This window comes from Colius striatus, chromosome 8 (assembly GCF_028858725.1).
Source record: "Colius striatus isolate bColStr4 chromosome 8, bColStr4.1.hap1, whole genome shotgun sequence".
In the NCBI taxonomy this organism is placed as follows: domain Eukaryota; kingdom Metazoa; phylum Chordata; class Aves; order Coliiformes; family Coliidae; genus Colius; species Colius striatus.
Window position 1 is genome coordinate 28,241,018 of NC_084766.1, and position 23,970 is coordinate 28,264,987.

At 44.5% G+C, this 23,970-nt stretch overlaps 1 protein-coding gene across 5 annotated transcripts in view; it reads right to left on the reverse strand.

Moving 5' to 3' along the window:
* Positions 1–2,352: 2,352 nt before the first annotated feature.
* Positions 2,353–23,970, reverse strand: part of XPNPEP1 (X-prolyl aminopeptidase 1) — a 38,678-nt gene continuing 17,060 nt past the window's right edge. For 3 of the 5 annotated variants that reach the window (XM_062000811.1, XM_062000808.1, XM_062000810.1), the window contains 12 exons: positions 20,388–20,477; positions 19,029–19,079; positions 17,829–17,887; positions 17,060–17,137; positions 16,473–16,544; positions 14,711–14,771; positions 13,785–13,854; positions 12,417–12,590; positions 11,493–11,569; positions 10,684–10,782; positions 6,914–7,041; positions 2,784–3,032 (listed from right to left, as the gene is read on the reverse strand). In XM_062000811.1, the coding sequence (XP_061856795.1) occupies positions 3,011–3,032; positions 6,914–7,041; positions 10,684–10,782; positions 11,493–11,569; positions 12,417–12,590; positions 13,785–13,854; positions 14,711–14,771; positions 16,473–16,544; positions 17,060–17,137; positions 17,829–17,887; positions 19,029–19,079; positions 20,388–20,477 (981 nt within the window). In that variant the 3' untranslated portion in view covers positions 2,784–3,010. Of the gene's footprint in view, positions 3,033–6,913; positions 7,042–8,747; positions 9,699–10,683; positions 10,783–11,492; positions 11,570–12,416; positions 12,591–13,784; positions 13,855–14,710; positions 14,772–16,472; positions 16,545–17,059; positions 17,138–17,828; positions 17,888–19,028; positions 19,080–20,387; positions 20,478–23,970 lie in introns of those variants that run through there. The other 2 variants (XM_062000807.1, XM_062000809.1) reach the window with 2 other exon arrangements.

Genomic DNA, 23,970 nt, shown 5'->3' on the forward strand with positions numbered 1-23,970 from the left:
GGGACTGAAAAGCACAAAATTTGACCCTGCCTGACTTTGGTAGAGTAAGGGGGGAAAATCCATCTTGTCCAGAAAAACAAATAGAGCCATGAGCACACCAGGATGTCCCAGACTCAGCCCACTCACGGCAGGCAAAATTAGCAGGTAGTGCACAATATTAATTTGGTTCCTTATCCATGTGTACAGGACGCTGCCTTTAATTAAATTAGCATAAAATATGTCTTGTACATTCTGATTTACTATTATAGACTTGAGGGTTTATCCCAGCAAATGTATAGAATGTGAAGGCATCTCTGTCATTTTTTCATGTTTCTCTGTACACTCACTGTTTCTATTGTCTTAATGAACTAATTTCTCTTTGCCAGCTGGGATGTGTGTATTACAGACTAAGCCAATGCTTGCTTTGCAAAAGCAGAGAGCAAATCCCCACAGTGCCTTCTTTATTGCAGGGTTGTGAAGGCTCCCCAGTGAGACAGAGGAGCCTTATGGCTGTCATCTTCCCAAAAGTCATACTGGGCCTGAGGGAGAGGTGCTAATTGAGAGCAATTTGTGCTGGGCTTTAATCTGATTCTGTCCCATTCACCAGGGTAGAGCTCTCCTAGGTCCCCTGACCATTCTACAGCAAACAAAGAGGGCTGTGAAAAGGCTCTTTTCCCTGGGCCACATCCACTCTTTTAAAAGCACTTTCACACTGTCAAGTGCTGTGAAAATGTCATGGATAGCTGAGAGTCTTTTTCAATAGGCAATTGTACAGAGCAGGGACAGGTCACACTGCCTTTTGGAACAAGGAGCTCCCCCACATTCTGCTTGGGTAGGATTTGTTTAAGGCCTCTTGTGCATGAAGACTCCAGAACACACTGACCTGCCTGGCCAGGACCTCATGTCCAACTCATTGCTCACCACCCCCTCCCTCCATGTAGATCTCCCTCCTCACTGGGCTTCTGCCACTCAGGCAGCCAAATGCCAGTCCAAAACCCACCCTGGATCCTTCTTTGGCACCAACTCTTTTTCTCTTCAGCCCGTGTTGTCTCTCCCTGTGGACAGAGAGCCTGCTGTGAGAAATCTGCTGTGAGGTGGTGAACCCAGGGAAACCAAGGATCCAAACTCCAGTTTTGCAATGTGTGGTTTATGTGCTTCCATCCAGCCTTCAAATTTGCATGTTTCTGAATTAGTCACTGTAAATTAATGCCTGCTGGTTTTCTCATGTCAATAAATGCACTGAATGTAAAACAGTGTCATCCTTCCAGTGACTGTTCCTAGCTCTACGGTAGATTAAAACTGAATTTGCTGAGGTTTCAAAACTGGCAAAGCCATGCATCTGCAGTACAATTTTTAATGCTAGGCAGACTGTTATTAATGGTGTGATGGCTTGTATTAAAAATTCTATGTTTATGAAATGCACATTTAAATGCTTGACCATCGCAGCATAAAGCTCCCTTGCTTTGTTCTTTAAAGGTAAGGGGAACCTGCAGAGTCATTACCAGGTTAGTTGTGACTCTGCTGCCATTACACATTTTTTTCTTGGTTCAGCAGCTGTATCTTTCCTGGATTTGTACAGTTCCTCCATCCTACATCAGCAACTCACCCTCTTCTCTTGCTGTAGGTTTATTTCCCAGCTATTTCAAGCTTCAAAGACTATCTGACCTGTAATCAAGCAAGCGATGTGCCTCTGTACACAGAGAACTGAATAAATGGAGCCAGAACGCCTTCTTCTGGAGAACCTCCTCTGTACCATCAGTGCTTTTCTGCCTTCCACTTTTTCAGGAGCTTTTTCATTTATCCCAACCAGGCACAAGAGCCCGTGATCACACATATTGCAAGATAACTTAGTTGCTGACTGGCTGGTTGCTGTGGCGCAAACATACAATGGGGTATTACAGAAACAGCTGTCTTTGCTCCAGTGGTAATAACAAAAGGCATCTTTAAACTGTGGTCTTGTGAAGAAAGGATATTTTTTAAACAACCCAGGCACCTGCCTCCTGTTACCTAGAAGCAGGACAATGCCATCTGAGCAGCAAGCAGCAGGGAGCACTGTACGTACTCCAGGAGGCATCTCCACAACATACTGCTACCCATGGCCTTTGGTGGAGGAAATGCAACAGCATCGATGCCCAGGGTTATTTGCTTTGCCAAGTGGAAACCCTTGTTCTCCTTCCCCTGTGGGAAACCCAAAGATGATAACAGCACCTGACACCTCTGCCTCGAGCGGCAAGCCCTCTTAAACTGCCTCACTATAAACTAGATAAGAGGTTAGAAGAAACACGTGTTATCAGGGCTGCAGGTGGCAGAGGTGGGATTCAGTTTGCTCACTAGTCCCAGCTGGCATACAGTGCTGCCTGCCTGCAGGGGTCACAGCGAGCCTCAGCATCAGTAAGTATGAGCCATCAATCCCTAGCCACAAGTGTGGTCCATCAAGCCACTCAGCTGGCCCAGCATTTCTCACCCAGCTGTGTTCAAAATCTGCTTCAGAGCTGCCCAGTGCTGTTGGTCTGGATTTGGGACAGTGTTTTAGATCTGAATAGGTGATAACTTTGTAAATGATGTGAACATTTCAGAGCGCTAACACAGTATTGTGTCGAGAGAGGGGTTGGTGAAGGTCCTAAGTGGGAAAAGTTGTCTAAAGCTAAAGGTTTGCTCAGCACCCCTGAAACTTGTCACTTGAAGACATGTTTATTTATTCCACCCAGCTGGAACCACGTGCCTGAGAGGGCTGAGAGAGAAGCCTTGTCTGCTTGTCAGGTCAATGGAGAAATCCATAATCCTAAAAGGACATTTCAACTCACAAGCATGCCACGTGATTCCTGGGGTTGTCCATCTCGCCCCACCGACTACAGAAAGCAAACATGGAAGGATCAGTGATGCCTCATAGGATGATCACAAACTTTGGTGCATCTTACCTGCTCCTCCTGTTTCTCAGGAGTAATGCAATCACTGTAGCAGGACTTTTTTTCAGACAAAATACTTGACTTCAAGGAGGTTTTTTATGGTTTTGTGTTTCTTACCTGAGAAATTAAAGTTCTTCAAAATTCAGCCTGCAGTGGGGATTAGAGACAGGTTTCATCAGACTTATGTAAATCAAATATTTTAATACTGTTTCAAAAATTGCCAGACCATCTTGTTCCAACAAGTTCTAAATGGAAAGCTCCAATCTTCTAAATTTCATTAGAATTTCAACTATTTACAAGACCTCTTCTAAAAGAATGAAAACTAAAGGGCTTGCTGGATGTCGCTCTTTTGGATCAGTAATTTTTCCAGGTTTTTGGTTAGCAAAACTTTTCATGGTCTTACCATGACCTTATCACCTCACCCTGGAACAGAATGACCCTACAAAATATTTTCAAAAGGTAGGAAAAAAAAATATTTCCTGTTTCTCCCTTGTTTTGACCAGGTTTGAAATTGCAGTGATTGATGTAGTGTTGAGCTCCCACAAGCACTGGCGCTCCTGAAGGGAGAAAAGGGAATTTTAATTCCATGATTGGCTTTACTCAATTAAATAAAAGGAATATTTGGGCAAATAAAATAGGATTCTTCCCAGACTCTGCCCTGTTCAAGCCGTGCTCAGAAACATACAATCTGATTATCCTCATTTTAGCAACCTGGCTGTCAGGCTTTGTGACCCAGCAGGAAGATGGGTTATTAACAAGTCAGGTATTTATAGTGGAGATGTCAATAATTTGGAGTATTTAATCACAGCGTACTTCAATTTGTCCACAGCTCAGACAAATGAGCTGGCTGTGCCAAGGGTCATGGATGTGTATGGAGTTGGGCTGGGTCTATCTAATGTCATTAGGTGTCTCTTCATTCTTGTGTAAAAAAAAAAAGAGAAGTAATCGATCCAGCCTCTAACAAAGTCATGCTGGATTAGCCCATCTCCAGCCAAAGCCAGGTCCTGTACATCTACTAAGGCTCAGCTCTGTGCAGTCTGCAAGAAGCTGTGGGTGGGGATGGGGAAGATTAGCTTTTTCTGAGCATGTCTTTTTCTTGCAAAAGGTCTCTCAGATATGGAATTTCGCAAATATTATGAAAAAGTCTTTTCTGAGTGCCCAGAGAAGGTGCATAAGCTAATCCTGTAGCACTGAGATGATAAAAGTACACCCTGAAGGAATGAATAATTGAAGCTCGGCCCTAAATATTAATAGGATACAAGGGGAAGAGGACACTTTCCTCAACTTTGCACTTACCGAGCTGCCTGTTTGGATTTGAGCAGAGATATTCTCACAACTACTTCAAGCTCCTTGAACCTCCTCCTAGAAGACCATGGTGCTCCACACTAATGCTGCCTTCACCTGAAATTCCCCAGCTCATTTTGCATTCAAACCTCAAGAGGAACGTGGTGGTGTTTATCAGATTGTGTGCTCCAAATGCAAATGGAAACAAAGGATGCTTGCCAAGTCTCCTGTCACTACAGAGAGGAGAGCATCTGTGCAGGAGAGAGGATGCACAGAGGGATGAGGTACAGTGAGTGGGGACTTGCTCCAGCTCTGGAGATTCCCAGTCAGAGCTGCTTGACACAAAGGTGGGGTGACAGGGGGATGCTGAAGGCTCATGGTGGGCCCTCTCCAGTTGGTTAATGCTCTGGTTTGGGGGATGTGTACAACAGACTGGCCCCAGACTGGCTTTGAACTAGGAATAGGTCAATACAGCTCAGTGCATGGCAGTGGCAGGGACCAGGCTTTGTGTTCACATGGTTGCCAGCCCATACAAACTGCCCAGACATTGCAGCAGGAAGGGGCTTATGGCTGAGCAGGCACACAAGAGGCCACCCATCTTCAGACTCTGTGGACAAAGGGCTGCCCAGGCACCAGGAGCCAGAGCAAGCCATTGGCAGGTATATGGAAAATGTCCCAGGTGTATGTGCCAAACCAGTGCACCTCGCTGACAGCACCATCCATCTGCCATGTCCCTTCTCCTTGTGCAGCAACACAGAGAAACCATAGGAAACAGGACTGGTTTTACAGGGTCAGACAGCATTACAGTCCTGTTTCTTCCCCACGCTAATCTTCATCAGGCAGACATCACTCCACCTCACAGAAGCAAACATGTCCATGGGCATCTGCCACATCCCAAATATAGAACGATTTTTAACAAGCTGGAAGGAGCAAAATAAACACACTTGATCTGCAAGCTCCCCATTCTTGACAGCATCCCCAGAGGTGGTGGAAAGCCAAGGAGATAGCTCCTCGCTTTAATTGGTACATTAAAATTCTTCCAGGCCACTACACAACTGTTAATAGGCAGCTTAATTAAGCACTAACCCAGTTCATATTTCTACCCTCCAGAGGCTCATGTTTCGGGGTTTTTTTTCTTATTACATCCAAAGCCATTGGGAGTTTTGTCCTAATCATGTAAAACAAGCTGAGGGCAGTGACACCGGCCAGCTTATTTAACTTCTCATCTCCAGACACCTCTGCCAGATGCCCAGGTCCACAGTTTCTTCCCCAAAAAGAAGATGGAGGGCTCTGGGAATGAGGTGTAAATTGCCACAAGTCAGCAAAAATAAATAGCAATAATCCTTAGCACCAGCAGCCAACACACCTCCAGTGAGTTCAAAAAGGAGACAGCGCTGGGCAAAGGCAAGGCCTCTCCAGGCATCAGGTGCCAGCACACAGGCGTGTTTTAGGCAGTCTCCCGAGCAACTGAGGAGCATCATTAAGCCTTTTATGGACATCTTTCAAAATATGGGTGTCCTCAGCTACACACCACCCAGAGGAGACCCCTCAGGGCAACACATGACAGAGAAGTAGCAGTAAAGGAAAGAAGATGTCACCTCCTGACCCCCAGGAGAGTTTTAACCTTTGGCTGCTCCAGCTACCTGGCTTTCCCTGTCATTGTCTGCTGCACAAACTGCAGGGACAAGCACTTGTGCCTTGTCACATACCCCAGCCCCTCATCACCACTGGGTAACTTATCCACTGTGTGCAGCCTGAATGTCAGGCTGGCTTGATGGGTTTGCTGAGTAGGTCCTCAGCAATGATGTTCTCACAAGTTTTCTTTTTCTTTCTAAAGCCAGGCTGAGGGAAATCATAACTTGCTCCAATAGCTGTTGTGGAAAGTGATGGGTTTAATAGTCACACGAACAATAGTGGGGTTTCCATTAAAGGTGAGTTATGAGCCATTTAAGTTAAAAAACAACTGCATTTTACTGCTGCCAGGCACACTTAAGGTAATACCCACAGACTGAAGAAGGAAGGATGACTGTGGAGAAGCCAAGCAGTCAGCAGGCTTATGGAGAGAAGGAGCATTTGTGGTGATGAATTAACATGAATGCAGAAATGGTCTATTTGCCTCAAAAGCTTTGGACAGCAACAGCTGCATTGCCAATGCACACATCACGATTGAACAGTAAAGCCATGTGGATTTTCCTCACTGGAAAATAGGGTCTGTCTCTTGCTGTAATATTTTGATTCCAAGGGAAACAATGTCAGAGTCCTCAAACAAAATAATAGCATAGCTGGAGATTTCTAGCACAAACGTTAACAGCTGGGCAGGGGACAGCAAGAGAAGTGCCACATGGACCTTGAGAATGGTTTGCATTTTGCAGAAGTCCTGTCCCCTGGGCAGAAACAAGGCCAGGTGGTGGTGAGGCACAACTACTCACTGAGCTCCTGGGCTGAATGAAGTCACAGGACTGTTTGGGTAAGAGAGGCTGTGTATGAAGCAGAAATGTGCTTTGCAGTAGGATCTAGAACTATGAGATATCCACCTGGTTCAAAATACTGCAAAACCAAAATGGTCTGACAATAGGCCACTAAGCATGTTGTTGAAAATGCCCCCTCCTTCCCACAACAACAACCACCAATAAAAAGTCTCTGTGGATTGGGTTTTTTTCAAATAAAACTATACTTCTCACTTGAACAGCATTAATTTTATGATCATTCCTGTGGATGGCACTCACACAAAAATAAAATCAAACCTGACAGGAGCTTGGCTTTGATTCGTTCTTTTCCTTGCTCCTCTCTTCCTTAACTGTCTCCTTCCACCAGGAGAGCAGATGTGAGAGACCACCCAGGGAAAGTAGGCACTGATGGAATAAATCAAAACCTGGAAGAAGAAGGGGAAAAAAAGAGCCAAATTTAATTTCCATCAGAAACCCGAAGCTCAGACAGAAAAGAACATAAAATGTAGTTGTATTTCTAAGGAGTGAACAGGGAGAGAGACAAATACCTCCGAGTTAGGAACGCGTGTCAGGCGGCTGTGCCTTGTGAAACACCCCAACTCTCTCTGCTAAGGTGCCAAACCTGAGAGACGGGTCAAGAGCTCCAAGCTGTGACAAAGACTTGCTGGCAGAGTCCCTGCAACAAAAGCCCAGAGGGTTGAGGTGGCACAGAGAAGTAAGCTGGGGCATGAAGAGCAGAAGGTCTCTGCTGAGGCTCCCTGGGCTGGTGCCTAGAAGAGAAGACAGGTCTGGATTTCCCCATCCCTGGCTCTGTGTGCCAGAGGGGACTTCAGGAGGTGAAAGAGCCATGAATTTCTCAGACCTGTGTGGGAATGACCCCAAGTTGGCATCTGACTGTAAGGAGGCAATTAAGGTGGGGAAAGAGTCTGATAAGGCTATTCAAAACAAGCGAATTGTGGTGTCCTGCCTCCCTTACCAGAGGTGCTTGAGCCAGACACAGTGGCTTTGGGTCCAGAAGACAAAAGCTTCCCTGGCCGTTGCATTTCACTATTTGGTAGAAATCTTTCTCTTCTGCCTCTCTCTGAGAAAAAAAAATGTCCTGGAATTTATGGACAGACCTACCCAGGCTGAGTCTTTGCCAGGACACCCAGGACACCATTCCTGGGAACCCCTGGGGGTCAGCAGCCCAGCCCCCAAGGCTGCACCACGCTGCAGAGCTGTCTGCTCCCACCAGCATCACCCTGGACAGCAGCTGCCTCAGGCCCAGTGTCCCACCAGGCCCCAGAGTGTCCCACCAGGCAGGGCTGCAGCCCTGAGCTGATGACTTCCCCCTCACCCTGATCCTTCGGCCTCACTGCACACATATGGGGTTTGCTGGGAAAGTCTCACTTTGTCACAGCACAACTTGTTCAGAGGTGCCCCACTGGCCCTCTGATCCTGTGGGACAGTGTCTGCCTTTGGTAGAAACGTTTTCCCTGACCCATTGGAGTCCATAGCACACACTGAGGAGGCACTGCAGCCTGGCTGATGCATGAGCCGCGTCTCCCAGGCACAGCTGAGGTGAAAGCCAACACTTCCAGTCTGGGTGGGAAACCACTTAGATATGTAAATACATACACCTGCCTGTGGAGACCGGGCATGAGAAGGACTTTCTGAAGCACTTAGTGCACTTTTGCTTTACCACCTTCTTGGATAAGGCAGCTAGGAGGCCAGGCAACTTTGTTTCTCTTCCCAGTCTTTTTCTGTTTGGCCATGTAATATTGCTTCCACTTTCCAGAACTCTTGAGGGAAACACGAGTTTGAAGACATTTAACAAAAATAAATACTTCCCTCTCAGAAGTTCTTTGGGGGAGGGGGTAAGAAAATGATATATACAAACATATCTATTTGCACAAGGCATTTCTTAAAAACACCAGGAACTTGGGTTGCCACTACCTGACTGCACCTCTTACGTTTCAGAAGATGCAGAGCAGAAAACTCCGGCTCTAGGGCAGAGGAAGCTCTTTCCTGTCTGTGTTGAACCTGCAGTAGCTCACTTAACCACGAGATGTCAATGTGCACTGCCTTGCAATCCAGAGCACGGCTCAGGGTAGGCAAGGCCAGGCTGAGTTTGAACCAAAGTTGCAGAGGCTTTGTCCATTGTATGCATTTATTTAACTTAATAATTGCTTTGTGTCCAGGAAAAGCTGTAATTCCACGATACTGCCCAAGGATCCGGCGCTGCCAAGGGTTACACAAGTCCTCACTAAGTCCTAACAATGGACAGAAGTGCTGGGCTGGGTGCTGTGCACACACAAACCTCTGCTGAGTGTCATCACATCCCTCGCACGCTCTGTCACAAGGCACAGGCAGAACTGGCTGCTCCTGTCAGGCTTCCCCAGAACATCTGCCCAGCGCCTAGCACAGGGCAGCCCCATACATACTTCCTCACTGTCTGAGCAGGACGCACACATAAAGGTGGAATTATCTGGTTCTTGCCCTTCTTCAGGCTCTCAAACCCACCACATCACTGACTGCAAGAGAAGGCAGATGGTTGGAATCTTTTATTCAGTAATCAGTCCTGCTGTGTGGGTAGCATCTTAACAACTGGAACCCAAGTATGCAAAAATACTGAGTTTTCAGAGTGAAAAAACAGACAGTATAAAATATTCCAGTATTGCCTCTTAGAACCATTATTGAAATAGGACCCTTGTTTTGAAGGCAACATGCTTATTTATTTTGTTTGCTTTCTCTTCTGAATCCCAACCCCCCCAAAAAACCCCAACCTATTGTTGAGGCAGTAACCCTTCTTATCCCCATGTGTCACGGGGAGAGAAACACTACATGAACCCCCTCCTGACTTCCAAAGGCTTATTGACAATCGCTGTCCCGGCGGTGCCGGGGCCCGAGACGCCGCAGGTTCCTGTGACGCTGCAGGGTCCTGATGCTCTGCACCCCGCAGGCAGCTGCCGTGCTACTGAGCTCTGAGGAGAGGCTCCGTCTCCCGGATGAGCCACCCAAGAGCTTCGTGCCGGCCTTGCCTCTCCAGCTCCGCTCCGATTACCTCCCTGCACTTCTGATGGTAGCTGTTCACCCAGTTACACTGCAGAAAGAGAAGGGTATGACACTGAGTATAAACACAGAGTTCTCTGCTCCTCAGCATTGAGCTATTAGGCTGGGCTGGGATCCTGTCCCATAGAGACAGACCTCTAACACCTGGAAGTGATCTGTAAATTTGATGAGGGTAGGAACTGAAGCAATTTGTCCCAGGTTTTCAGAGGATCCAAGGTTCAGTTCAGCTGCTGAGGATTTAAAGTCTCTGCCTGCAGCAAGCCAGGACAGCTACCTCGGCACAGACTAGTAAATAGCTCTGCAAATCTGTAACTGAACAACACAGTCCTGAGACATCAGTTGCCTTGCTGGTCTGAACAGGGAACCTGACAGCAGACCTCAGCACTTTTCACAGTCCTTTTCAGAAAAAGGAAATGCAAATAGGACTATGATTCAGAAGAGGAGAATGGGTTGAAGTAAAATAGAGAATATGGCAGAAAAATACGATGAAACACATCACAGTGAAGATGGAAAGACTGGGAGACCTAACCAGAAAGTTAGGTATGTATGAAAGTATGAAAAGTATGAAGCTACTCAGGGAATAAATGCTGCTGAGCAGGTATCACTGATGTCTACTCAGAGTCCATTTGTACTGTAGAATATGGTGTAGCTCAATGGAATTAGTCACAAGTAGATACAGACAGTAACATGGAACAGACATCAGCGTGAGTCTCTGGGAAGACAGCATGATAGTCTGACTGAAGCAAATTAAGGCAGGAGCAGAAGAGAAAAGATGATAGCAGCAAATAAGATCTCAAGGGGATTACCAAAATATCACTGGAGGGGTCCAACTGCCTTTATCATAGAATAATTCAGATTGAAAGGACTCCTGGAGAGCTTGTCTAGCCCATTCACCTACTCAAAGGTGGATCAAATTTAATGCACAAATGGAGCACAGGCCAGTGGTTCTTGTAAACAGAACCAAACAAGCTGGTTCCAGTGCAAAGGCAGCAGTGCAAATCTATGGTTTCACTTACCTCTTTTTCTGTCAGCAAGTTAACATCAATCATTTTTGTCTGGATTGGAACCAGGGTTAAGGGTTCAAATGTCAGGCTCCCTCTGTTTTTGAAATTGTACTGCGGCAGAAAGATAACAGTTGTGAATTATCAGAAACAGCTCCAGCAGATCACACTTACTCCTTAGTTCCTGTCATCTCTACAGAACAACCAATGTAATATTCAAATGAGAGGGAGCAACTTACAATAACATTTCTTATGTAATTTCTTTCTTATTTCTTATTGAATAACCTTGGTTATTTCTTTCAATGGTCACTTTTTAAAGGCCACATCCCAGGTCATTGTGCAGGACTTTGCTTGATGGTTATGTGGTCATTTTCAGTTTGGTACCTCTAAAATCATAACCCAGCCAGACTGGCAACTATAATGTCAAAATTTGACTGCAGTTTTGTTTCTACTGCCACTGAGGACTCTTTACCAGAGAAGAAAATCCCAACTGGAGAAGATTACAAACTCATAACAAAGTGATGACTCCAAGGGGCTGAATAAAGATGCTTCTAGTCTCTGACATCCAGACAGAAAACATTTTAAAACAACTCTCGCAAACACATTTCAAACTATAGAAAGTCTACAGAATCAGAACTGCCCTCTGTGTCCCCAACAACAAGGGAGATTTAGAGAATCAGGCTTCACCACAACAGGGTTTTGAAGACCAGGAGCCTTGAGTAGGATTTAACTGCCTGCAGCATGGTCCCACCTCAAGCTCTGGTATTTTAAGTTTTACAACCAATGAGTGATGGAGAAAGGTGCATCTTGAGCAGGTCATTCACCTTGGTTTCAGCAGGGATCACAAGGACAACATTTTCTATTCGGATCCCAAAAGAGCCATCTTCATAATACCCAGGCTCTGCAGAAACAGACAGTAATTAACTAAGCCACATAGCTACGCTGATGCAAACGCTTATTCCCTGTGGCCAAACTTCCCTTCCATAGCTTTAGTCCACTGAAGTCACTAAACAATCTTGACATCAGGCATCCACAGAGGCAAACAAATTTAAGACTCTACTTAATCTGCACAGAAGCCCCGAGCAAGGTGACAGCAAAAGTTCTCAAAGAGAGGAGAAACAAGACAGACAGCCCTCGAGCTCAGACAGGCTTCTTGCAAGACAAGAGAGAGCAATGAGTACATGTGCTCCAAACACCAGAAACTCTGAAAATATTAATGTCTTTACCAAAGGCAGGTGGGTAACCCCTTCCCCAAAACACTTATCTGACTTCCCTGAGAAGACTTTGCAGCCCTGAAGGAAAAGAAAGTCTCTCAGCAAACCCCAGCAGGCTGTTAATTTACTAGTGGAAGAATAGGGCATATAAAGATTTAACAGCTACCTCAAATAGCCCACAGCAAAGACAGGATTAGCTCCTGAAAGCTTCATGTCCATCTTGTACTGTAGCCAGCTCTTCTACTGCAGCATGCTAGAGCTGGGCTGGTAAGCAGCACAGCCCTGCTGAGGTCTGCACCACAGAGAGTAGGCAGCAGGCCTGCAGCACCCAGCTGTTTTGTGGAAGTGGCAGAGCTAAAATGAGGATCTTTACCTAGGGAGCTGGAATGACAACTAAAATAGCAAACTGAGGAGGCAAGACCAGAGCTTATGATCCCACATATCCTTTACATCATTGTCAGATTTATTCCCTCTGCATCTTATAGAGCTTGTTCCCTCCCCCAGTAACCAGAGAGAATCCCCACTGCTGAATACCATCAGAGACGATCATGCCAGCCTCCAAGGGCTCATCTGCAAAGGTTTTGTAGCTAATGCCACAAGGACCCTCATGTACATTTAGGAAAGAGCCGACTCCATGTCCTGTCCCGTGCAGGTAATCCAAACCACAGTCCCACAAGGCAGAGCGGGCAAAGGAATCTAGAAGGTGACCTGCAGGCCAAGGGGAAGAGATAGACATGGAGAGAGAATTTGATCAAATCAAGCTCCCTCAGAGACATTGATAATCCCACTGAAAACTCAAACCTGGTAAACATGACAAAAATAAAAACAAAGAAACCCACTACCACCCCCTCAAAATAAAAACACCAACAACCAAAGAAAGCAAGTCTTTGGACCGTTAAAAGTTCCAGGGAAGATTTGGCAAGTGTGACATTCAAGCCCTTTCTCCACTAAAGAACCCCTCTCTCTTTCCTGTTACACAGCTCCTCAGAAGACAGTCTGTAACATAAACATTGCACTGCTGCTTGCTCTAATTTAATATTTAATCTAGTGATTAAATGTCTCACCGAGAATTAAGTACCTGTCTTAAAGGTAGCTCACTAAATGAACTCTAAGTAGAACACCTGCCAATTGTATTTGGTGAGCTCAGCCAGACTTCTGGCTGGAATGGCCGGTCACTTCAGATTGTTTCAACCAGAATGCAGAGGATTTCTGTTGCATGCATGTGAACACCAAGCCCATATGTCCAAGTTCAGACATCCTCCAACTTTAGTTCAGGTTTCTTGTAATCCTACACAGCTGCTTTTTCCTCACCTACCCGAGAAAGCAAACTGGAGAAAGCTCTAAAAAGAGGCACCTTTGTGTAAGGTCTCCGATCAGGGAGAAAATAGCTCTGCAATGAATTCACATGAGGTGAATGCATGTCACAGCATCTCCCACACAAAAGCAAAATGACTCTTTTGTGTGTCACTTTCCCATGCTGCTCACTGACAAAAAGACTCTACATTATCTGGAAGAGAATTAGCCTGTCCTTTAGAAGCTGGAACATGACCTCTCTCTTTGATAGGGCCATGAGTAAAGCATAAAGACCACCTCCAAGCACAGAAGGGCCACGGATGTGTTAGAGTGCCACTGACTGATGGGAGTCACAATCACCCTAGAACCAGAGTGCTCTGAAGACTCTTCAGATTTCCTCCCTCAGAATTTTCAGCACCGGTTGATGCTGAGAGAGAGAAAGCATCAGTAATCCAGAATGCAAATGTTCTGATGGAAACAGACACAGACAGTTACATCAACATCTGCCTAACACATTTGGACCAGTCAACGATAATGTTGCTTTCAGACTACTTCATGGTTCTTGAGAGGTCATTGCTGTGTTCAAAGCACTGCAACTCACCAACCTACCTTTGGTTCCATTTGGGAAGATGGCTGCACTCACAGCTATATGTCCTTTCAGGACATAGGTGAAACATTCCTATAAAAGAAAAGTGCACCATAAGTACATAGGGAGAAGCAAAACCGTGTCTTCTCCAACAATGGAAAAACTGTGTCTTGTGGCAAATTGTGGAGGACGTGGAAAGACTTGTTCATGCTCTCCTGTGGCTGGAAATGCCAAAGCAAACCATGAGCAGGAAGAGTTTAAATTATTATGGAGACCTTTCTCTGCTATCTATGGAGAGTGTGTCGCAAATGCAAACTGCAGGTTTAGCAGCAGGATTCACCTACATGACTTATTTTCTTTGTGGGTGCAGTTTTCCTTCCTGAGCATAGTCTACAGTGTATTTTCAACACTGAGAGAACTATAATGATGAAATTAGTTTAATTAAAGAAGCAATTTAAAATAAGCAAAACTGCATTGCTGAATTTCCAACACAGACTTTATCACGTAAGTCTGAGACTTCACAAAAAAACATATAAGTTTTTTATATAGTACATTACAAACAAACCACTACTGCAGCCTTGCAATAGATACTGAGCTTTGCACTAAATTATTTTCCCTTAATACCCATATTGGAGAAGCCACGAATGTTTATCCTTAATTGCCAATTTTATTGTTTCTTAGAGGAGACGTCACTTTGCAGAGGAGAGGTGTGCATTTAATGATAGAAAGGTATCATTCTCTAAATCACTCAGTTTATATCAGATTCTGAAGTCTGACAGCATCTTTTCAGTCTTTATCAAAATGCTGTTACATATTATTAAATAAATGACAGAGTACTAAATAAAGGACAGAGTACTTTAACTACGTAGCAACAGGAGACGTTACTAATTTGTTTAAGTGTCTTAATAATAAGGATCAGATCACAAACTATACTGAGATGTTAACTTACCTTTTCATAAGCTGATGGTGTGCCAAAATGCATTGTCCTGGTCACATCTGTTGTACCATCTCTTCAGAGGCATGCAAAGATGCAGAAAGCAAAGGGATGGGGGAAGAAGAAAGCTCAAAGTGAGAATGAACAGAAAACCCAGTCACACTGCAGCAAACCAATCAAACTCATAACTGGGTAAAGTCATCTGTTCTGTGCTACACAAGACTGATGATGTAGCAGTTCTTAACTTCAAAAAAATCCTGAATATACACGTTGCAGATGTAGTAATAATGATTTACAATTCAAAACATTATCTTTCACCCATAAAGCACCCCAAAGGTCCTGCAAATTAGAATCTAAACTGCCCATAAATACGACGCTAATTTGAGGTTTAGTAACTGGTACCTGCCCACTGAGAACAGAACACTGAAGGCCGAATTTAGTCTATTTGTATGGAAGATGATTCACTAGCAGCTTAAGAAATATATACTTAGGCACTAATGACAGCTACCAGCTCAGTAAAGGGAAGTGCAAGGGGGCATAGTGTCCCTTTCATCCTGAGGATGTCTTGTGCTATGGTTTCTAGAAGTTATCCTGCATTTGGATAGGAGTTAGTCTGAGACATCAGAAACCTCCTCTAAGTTTCTTCTGCAAATATCACTTTAAGCCTGCTGCCAAGAACAGAGGTTCTTGAAATAATGAGTCCCCTTTGAATCACCCACTTCTGTGCCTATGCTTTTCCCCAGCAGGCACAGGCCATGGCCACAAAGAATTCATGGTTCAACTTCTCAGCAGGGACAAGCAGAGCATCCCTGTCACAATGCTGTGGTGAGTGCCACTGATGTCTAGCTTACATTGTATTCAAAGGGCTGCTTTCCAGAGTGGCACTAAGGAAATCATTAATTAGGCTATCAGAATGGAGGAAAAAAGATCTCCTTGTAAAAATCTTATCAAAGAATGTCTGTATGGCTCTTTTTCCAAGTTCTTCCTGACATAAAAAGGCATCACTCTAAAGATAAAACTTATCTCAAAAGAGCAGCCAGGCCTGTCCTGCATCTTTCTGAACAAGCCATTTCTCATCTATTTACACTGGTTAAGAACATCACTGCTTTCCTTTTCCATGGAGTCAGAGTCCCACAGTAAGCAGCAGCAGCAGAGACTGAGGCTACTGAACGGCACTGTCAAAACAGCACTGAGTGAGTCAACAGACATAATGCCCTCCCAAAAGCACACCTGAGACCCAAGTGGGATGAGAAGCCCTGCCCCTGAAAAGGCAGAGAGCACCACAGGGCAGTGCTGTCCTGCTCCGCTTTTGCTCATAGCATCAGCCACAACTGCCCAGGGGGCAGATCTTGGCAGGGTAGGTACCTCACTCAGCTGCACAGGCTAAGCCAGGGCATCCAGGCCTGCTCTCTGCTCCTTTACCACCAACACACCGGGTGAGTAGAGCTGTAACAGGCAGAAACATGCACCATAACTCAAGCACAGCCACCATCACACTGGTGATGGGATGCAGATGAGCACTGTGCTCCTAGATCCCATTCCCTACCCGAGATAAGCCTTGTCAACAGCCCTACTATATGCTCAGGGGCTTCTGTCACATATCAGTCACCATGGACTGATGCACTTGGCTATATCTGAGATCCCACAAACTCTCTACAGAGAGGGCACAATGAGAAGGCCCATTGCACTCCAAACTACACATTGCCACGCTTGCCACAGCAACTGTGAGCTGATCCTGCAGAAAACATAGCAGTTCAGCACCGTTCATCCCACTCACTTGTACTGTGCTCCTGAGTCCAGGAGGTAGATCTCGTTCACAGACAGCGTTCTGTTGGTCTCAGGAACTGGCCTGTTCAGTTAAACACAAAGTTTTTTGATTCACAGTTTTAAGGTCTCCAGCCCATGTCTGCAGTCCAGAAACCACATTAAGTGAAAACTTGGATGTGTTGGCTCTGATTTCTTGTGGCAGTGATGGAAATCCCACATGTGCTGAGCCAGAGATCATATTGAGGAGTGTATTTGTCTACAATAAATAGCAGTACAGTACAGAAAAAACCCTCAACATCTGTTCCTGGACATATTTCAGAACAGTTTGCACTTCATACTTGTCCTTCTCAGACTTCTGTCTCCAAAATAGCCCCTTCTATGGCCCTCAAGCAGATCAGCATCTTAATACATGCACACTGCCAGCAGGGACAGAGATTTATCTAGTAAGTGTGGAAGCTCTGGTGGAATAAAGTAAGATGGCAATCAACAGTGACTACATCTCCCTGGAGTACTCCATTGTGACTCCACAAAGAAGCTAGACAGCTCATTCCAACTATATTTGCTGAGGGATGAAAGGAGAAGCTGTATTTCTCTTACTTGTAGTGAATGATGGCTCCATTTGGACCCGTGCTTGATATGGTAGCAAAACTCAACTCAACAAAGTCTTTCTGTTGACTGAAAAAAGAAGATTGTGATCACAACAGCGCAAGCAAGAAGAGCACACTAGGCACATGGGACACCTGGAGTGTCTCATTCTCAATTTCCCAGTACTTCAGCCTTCCCTTTAGCCTTGAAAGTGGAAGAAGCACATTCAGGAAGGAGGATTTTACAGGTCAAAGCCCTATCCTCCCAACCATGTGGAAACCTGCTTTCCATCTCTACCCTTTCCTTACAAGCAGAAAATTCACTGCCCAGACCATCCAGGGGAAAAGATGTCCTGAACAATTTCTTCATTGTTTCTTATTTACTCAAAGGTATTTTTAGAGGTCTTGTTGCTGCACAGATGGGAGTATCTCTCAATATAAATGGTGCTCATTCTCCATCAGAACAGGAGGAAATCTAACTCTTACATCAACTCCTATGTGGTTAAGAAAGCAACTGTCTTGTATTTAAGTGTCCTAACCTTTGGCACTCCTCATTGCTATCTCAAAAGGAAAGCAGATAGGATCCAGTGGGCTGGGATTGGTATCTCCCAAGGGACCCAACTCTTCCCCAACTCTTTCAAGTGTTCAAAGAAATCCTGCAGCAATGGTTTGTCCTCAGATAAAATGTATCCATGACGGAAGTGGATTTCTAAACAATAAAATAAAAACAAAGGACAAAAATGCCACCAGAAAACATCCTCACAGGGGATTTACTTTTTTACCTGCGAAACTCCTCTGCCTTGTCTGCAGCAATTATTTCTGTTACCGTTCCCTTTGGAACCTAGTGGACAAAGACACAGGTTGAACTAGTGCACCAACAAACAAAGAAAATGCCCTATGTCTAAGCACTGGGCCTTGTCTGTGCATTAAGAAACTCAGTCTTGAAGTGGCCTTTTTCCAGGTTTTCTGTCCTCATTCCTCAATAGTGATAAACTCAAGGCCAGCAATATTGTGCAGGGCACATGAGATGTAGGCAGCAGCGACAGGCACAGCAGGATTGCTGAACCCTGACTCAGAAGCAGCTAGCATGGGATTAACGTCACTGAGATAGGTACAGAGGTGACATCTCACAAGGCAACACGTCTTCACAGACAGGTTACACTAAGCTTAAACAGTTTTCTCCAACAGCACATGCTATTAGAAGAATTTGCATGCTTGTAAATGAGAAATGGAAGAAACTGCAGGGAAGAGAAAGGATGTTACATTTTACTTTAGGTATATGATAAATTAAAACCTGTGATACAACTTCCCCAGGTCTGGGCAACAGGCAGAGGGAGGCAACAGCCCTAAGGCAGACTTCTTGAGCTACTCAGACATGTAAAAAGGCACCTTCTGGAAGTCATCAAGACATCTCCACAGGTAAAGTCAATGGACTCAGACATGCAGTAGCACAGAAGGAACACAGCTTAGTAATTTGCCAAGTAACATCTGGCACTCTGCACCTTCACTATCTACTTCTAATCCAGAGAAAGAGTAATTTGTCTTTATCTCCTTTTCACTGCACATGGTCATGACTGCACCTCTCTGTTCATAAAAGCCAAATCTGTCCATACTGCCAGACAACACTGATTATCATGAGAGTAATTCCAAAGTACTGCATCAAACTGGATATTATTTAATGACATTATTTACACTACCAAAGCAACACAAGACAATATTAATACTACATGAATCCTGTTCAGGACGTTTCTCATCTGCTCTGCCTTTGGCCTGTATGAAATTAATGGGAGTAAGTTTCCAAGAAAAATTCATTCAGCTTTGGATGAAAGCATGACTGAAATCCCACCCCAAAAAACACACAAAACCCCAACTGTTTCCCCACTTTTAGCAAAGGCACTGTATAGACCATGCAAAAGTTTACGCCAATGAAAAATTTTACATAGTAATAAAATCTCCAATTTAAAAAAAAATTAATACACTACCTCTTTTTCCAGCCAGTTAAAGAGTTCACACAGGGCAACAGCATCTTTAATCTGTGTCAAAACAAGCAGAAAAAAAGAGAAATGAGAAGAAAAAAAGGATTTATCAATCCTTAGTACAGTTTTTGACGCAAAAGAATTCAACCTGCAAGTTTCAGAAATACAAACTATGATGATCTAAGAGGTTTTTCCAGGTTCTGCATACTATAATTAACACAAGCACTGGAAATGTATCTGGACAATTAAATAAAGGTTAAAAAAAGTTTACTGCTGGCAAGCATCTTACTGAGAAGAACGACCAAGTATTTAGCAAACATTGGCTTTACCCCACCTCACTTTCAAGCCTCTTTTGCTTCAACATAAAAGATCTTGCATTTGAGAGTGTGGAAGGTAATAACACAATAGTTTAGTGATGCAAGAGGGGAACTTGCCCTCCAGGCACACGGGCACCACACAGTCTGTGTCACACAGCTTCTGGCTTCCCTCTTGCCTGACCATCCCATTTTTCTTCTGGTTTTTTTTCTACATACTTGGAGCAAGCAGGAGACAAGAGTACGGCACAATTTTGTCCTCAGGTAGCATGTGACAAAGCATCTCTGCTCAGTACAAGTATTTTTACTTCTCCTTAACTAACAGGGAAAAAAAAGCATTGAAATAGAAAGCAACAGTTCCCTACAAGCTGCCAGAAAATAAGGGACAAGTCCAGAATTGCCAGTCCTGCTTTAACATTTTTATTCTAGTAAAAACTGCTGCTTGAAAATTAATGACAAATAAACAAGAGAAACTTCAGCCCCAACCATGAACCTGAATCACAGGCAGCTTCTTTTCTTGAAAATAAGAAGCTTCATAGGAAATAAGCCTCATTTCCAGAGTGTCATGATGATGACATTAAAACAGAGTGCTTTGAGGACACAGGCTGCTTCTGAACATCTTGGCCTGTGTTTGCACCGTGTGTCAAAGAATTTCTCTGTGTTCTTTAGACTGTGTTTATTCAAGTGATAGCAATTTGAAGACTCCACTGAGAAAGATAACAGAATGAGCAAAGGGGAAAGAACATCACTTTGAGGGCCCATACTCTAAACAACACTTCTCAAGTCTGCAGGGTCTTCCAACAGAGCAAGGCTGGTTCCTCACACTATTATACAAACGTTGTTCTTCCCTCCAAGGGAATGTTAAACAAGCAAAAAATGCTTCAACAGCAGTAGATGTCTGACAGAAAACCATTTTCATCCTGCCATCCAAATTCTTATTTGCTTTTTAATCTAAAACAACAAAACTGAATGGAAAATGTGATTTTTTTTTTCCCTAAACATAAATCAAACCTCTTGCCATTTGCAAGGAGACTCTCAAGGCTTCACTTACGTGTGCTCTTCTCATGCCTTCTGTTTCTGATGCGTTCTTCACAGCTTTTGCAATGCAGATGGGGGTATACGGGGTGAGGTATCGGTAAGCCTGCAGCAGAAGGACAGGGATTACTTGTGTATTAGTCAGACTACATAATCCTACAGGTTTAATAACTCAGCCTGGCCACAATTTGTACTTTGGTAGCCTCTCTCAACCTTCAGCAATGTGAGATACTGGTTGCCAACAGTCAGCTAAGTGCAACAGGGAATAAAGAGGAGAAACAGTCCCTGACTGAAGGAAGAACAGCTACAGGGGAATCCAAGGAACTAAAGGGTCAACAGCTCGTTATGAAGCAGGGTGATACCATATATATCAACGTCAGAGACATGGGTTTCCTGCTGCTGATGTACAGCCAATGAGAAACACCAATCCCAAGGACTAAGGTGGAACTTAGGCTGAGCAAGCAGACCTAAAAAGTCACCTTGACTTATTACCTGACTGTCACCCTCAAGTAGCAGGGGGTACCCAGCCCAGGCACCAACCACTGAAGTTGAAGCTGGTGAGCCCCTCAAGCCTCTGGCTCCTCCAGCACTGAATATCACCACTTCTAACGTTCAGCAGCTCTGACAAACACATCAAGGCCCCAAGAAATATGAAAGGCCTTTGCAAAGCTGAGCTTTACATAGTATCTACTTCTGAAAAGACCTTACACCAGCAGTTTGACACAAAGTCTTCCTGTGCCTGGATAGAGTGGCCCTGCATTAAGAACTAGTAACTGATCCTTTACCACTGTGCACTTCGCCAGACATCAGCTGTCCTTAGATTAGCAGGAATGCTTGGCTGGTTCTGAGCACATCTTCAGAAATTCACCAAGTGAGGCAACTTGCTCAAGTCTCATCACATTTGGAATTAGAAGAAGGAACAAAACCAAAGTCTTTGGCCTCACAGTTCTCTGCTCTACTCATTATATATCAGGAGATGGCATGGGCACCTGCAAAAGCACACCCCAAGCAACATGCTGTTTTCCTTTTCTTGGTGCACTAGTATACAAACAAACACCACTCAAATTCATGGGAAAGGCCTGCTAGACCCTCAGCAAGGACCAACTTCACATCAATCCTACAGGCTTAAAGTTTCTAAATTCTTAAAAATAGGAAGACAATTACACTACATTATGCAGAAACTAAAGTACTGAAGAGTCACAAGAAAGTCAGAAAAGTCCTTTTATCAGAGCCAGGGCAAAACTTCTTCACGGTCAGGCTCTCAGATTGGCTTGCCTTTTACTGATAATGGTAGGTTCCATTAATCTTGTGTGAAAAACATATTTACATGCAGCTGTAAGCAAATCTACAAAGGGTTTGCAGATATGTGTTTTTGCCAGTGTGAGTATTTGGCTTTGATGGAGACAGACAGTAGATAGACTTCCAGCACAGGGCTTTTTCAAAGCACCCCAGGCCACTCACTCAGCTGGTGTAAAGTGGTGCAGAGCTGGAGAAAAACAGCCAGAGTGAGGGACTGGGAAAGCTTTGGCTCTTTCAGTGACTAAGTGTTTTTTAATCAAGATGCTTCAGTCCTTCCTCTCCTGCTTTCTATTGCAGAGTGCTCCTTTAGGCAGGGATTCTCCCACTGGGTATAGGTGTGTATCACTTTAATGACTCAGCAACAGTCAAAACTTCAAGGGCTACCAGGGTAAATAATGCTACTATAACTCGTTACATTCTTTAATCTAGGCCAGACCTGCCTGTACTTCTCCACAGAGATGCTCTGTGTAACTCATCTACAGCAACTTACCCAAACTGGGGTTAGTCCATTGACTTCAACTACAGCAAGGGGTAATCTACTCTCAAGTCAAAAGAGCAATGGCAATTTATCCTGAATGCTCCATAGACTTTATGCTTTCTGCTACCCTGAATGAAAGTGGGCAAAAGGTCAGTATTCTGTATTAAGAGGCCATTTGCACCTAGAAAGGCAGTATCAGAAGATTTCATTATGAGTAAGGGCAAAAAGCTGTCTATTTGGCTCATGTATGTGTCTTGTTGGTTTTTAAAACAAAAAAAAAACTGCACACAAGGCAACTCACACCTTTCTCTCAAGTCAGTGCAAAGGCACAGAAGCTAAATCCCATATTAAAGGGATACAGTGAGACCAACAAAACTTTCCAGCCGTGTCTGGTTTTACCATCTGTCCTGATGCACCAAGTGCAATGAAGTTATTAAGGTATATAACTGAATGTCATCACTGGAGAAAAAGAATGTGTGGTTCGTGCTATTTTGGCCATGAGAGCTGGAGATTTCAAGCAGAGATTTGTGTTGGTATCAAACTGTGGCAGCCTGGTGATACACAAACAGACCCTGTTCTTGAGATTTTGTCTTTTGGCAGACATAAAGCTGAGACCACTCTTAAAATTCTTGCATACAGAAAAAGACTGCAGGCCCCATGAGTTAGCTCTGCTGTCGGGGCTATGGCTGTACCACTCACAAACCTGCAGCACAACCATGCAGTGCATGAAACAGTCAAGAGATAATTGCATGGTGAAGGCAGAAACCTGGTAGTGCGTAAAAGCAGACTTGCAGTCAAAGACTTTGCACAATGCAGTTCTTCCTTCAGCAACCCCTTCATCTGAGCCCTGAGTTTCTCAGGCAGGAAGGCTGGACAGTTCAGTAACCCAGCACAGGCACAGATTCTATTCAGCAGGTCTGGTCTTCTAGGGCAACATCTGCAAAATACCCATTGGTCGCTGATTCCCAGCCGTATTTACTCACAGTATCTCTTAGATACTAGATATCTCTCAAACTGGATGATGCTCCAGAGAATGTGATCCAAAGCAAACCAGAGATGTACACAAGATGCACACAAACAAGCTTGTTTGCCTATTGTTGCCGCTGTGTCCTTCCCTGATTACCTCCTTTCATGACTATTGGAATACTAAGTGGACTGTACAACTCCCAAGCAGCCAAGTAAAAGTACATGGGTAAGGTAGAGCCAGTACAGCTGTAGAGAAATCATTCTGAAGCTACAACTGTCCCTCAGCCGACGCACTCAACACATGGACAATTAGTGCCTGTAGGTTATCCATGTCCTCACAAGGGTCCCTGCTGCAACAACTCTGTTGCCCTGTCTCCTGTCTTTGGCACAAGACATCACATATTACCTGGTATCCTCAAGACACTGAAATAAGTAAGGGGAACCACCTTCAGACACTCAGATCAAGCCCAGTGCCCTCTCCCAAAAGTCCTACTCAATTTTCCTGATTCACCTTCTTCAAGTTTCCAGCACTTTCTGCTGGTCCACATAAGGCTGATGCTCCATCTATGGGCAGAATGACCTGAGCTCACCCTGCTCCCTCTCTCCCTCCCCTCTCACTGTACTTGTCTTATCTTAAGCTGACAATTCTTTGGGTAAATCAGCTTAGTGCGTTGGAAGGGCAGCTCCAGCGAGAGCAGCCCCAGGATTAACCACCCCTCGATACTTCAGCATGGCTGGATCCCTTCCGCACAAACTCCAGCCTGCATCCTGCATTGCAAAGGGGAAGCTGAGGCCAGCTGTCCTCATTAACATCCCTCCTGACCACAGTGAGCACAGAGGAGAAAACTGTTCCCTT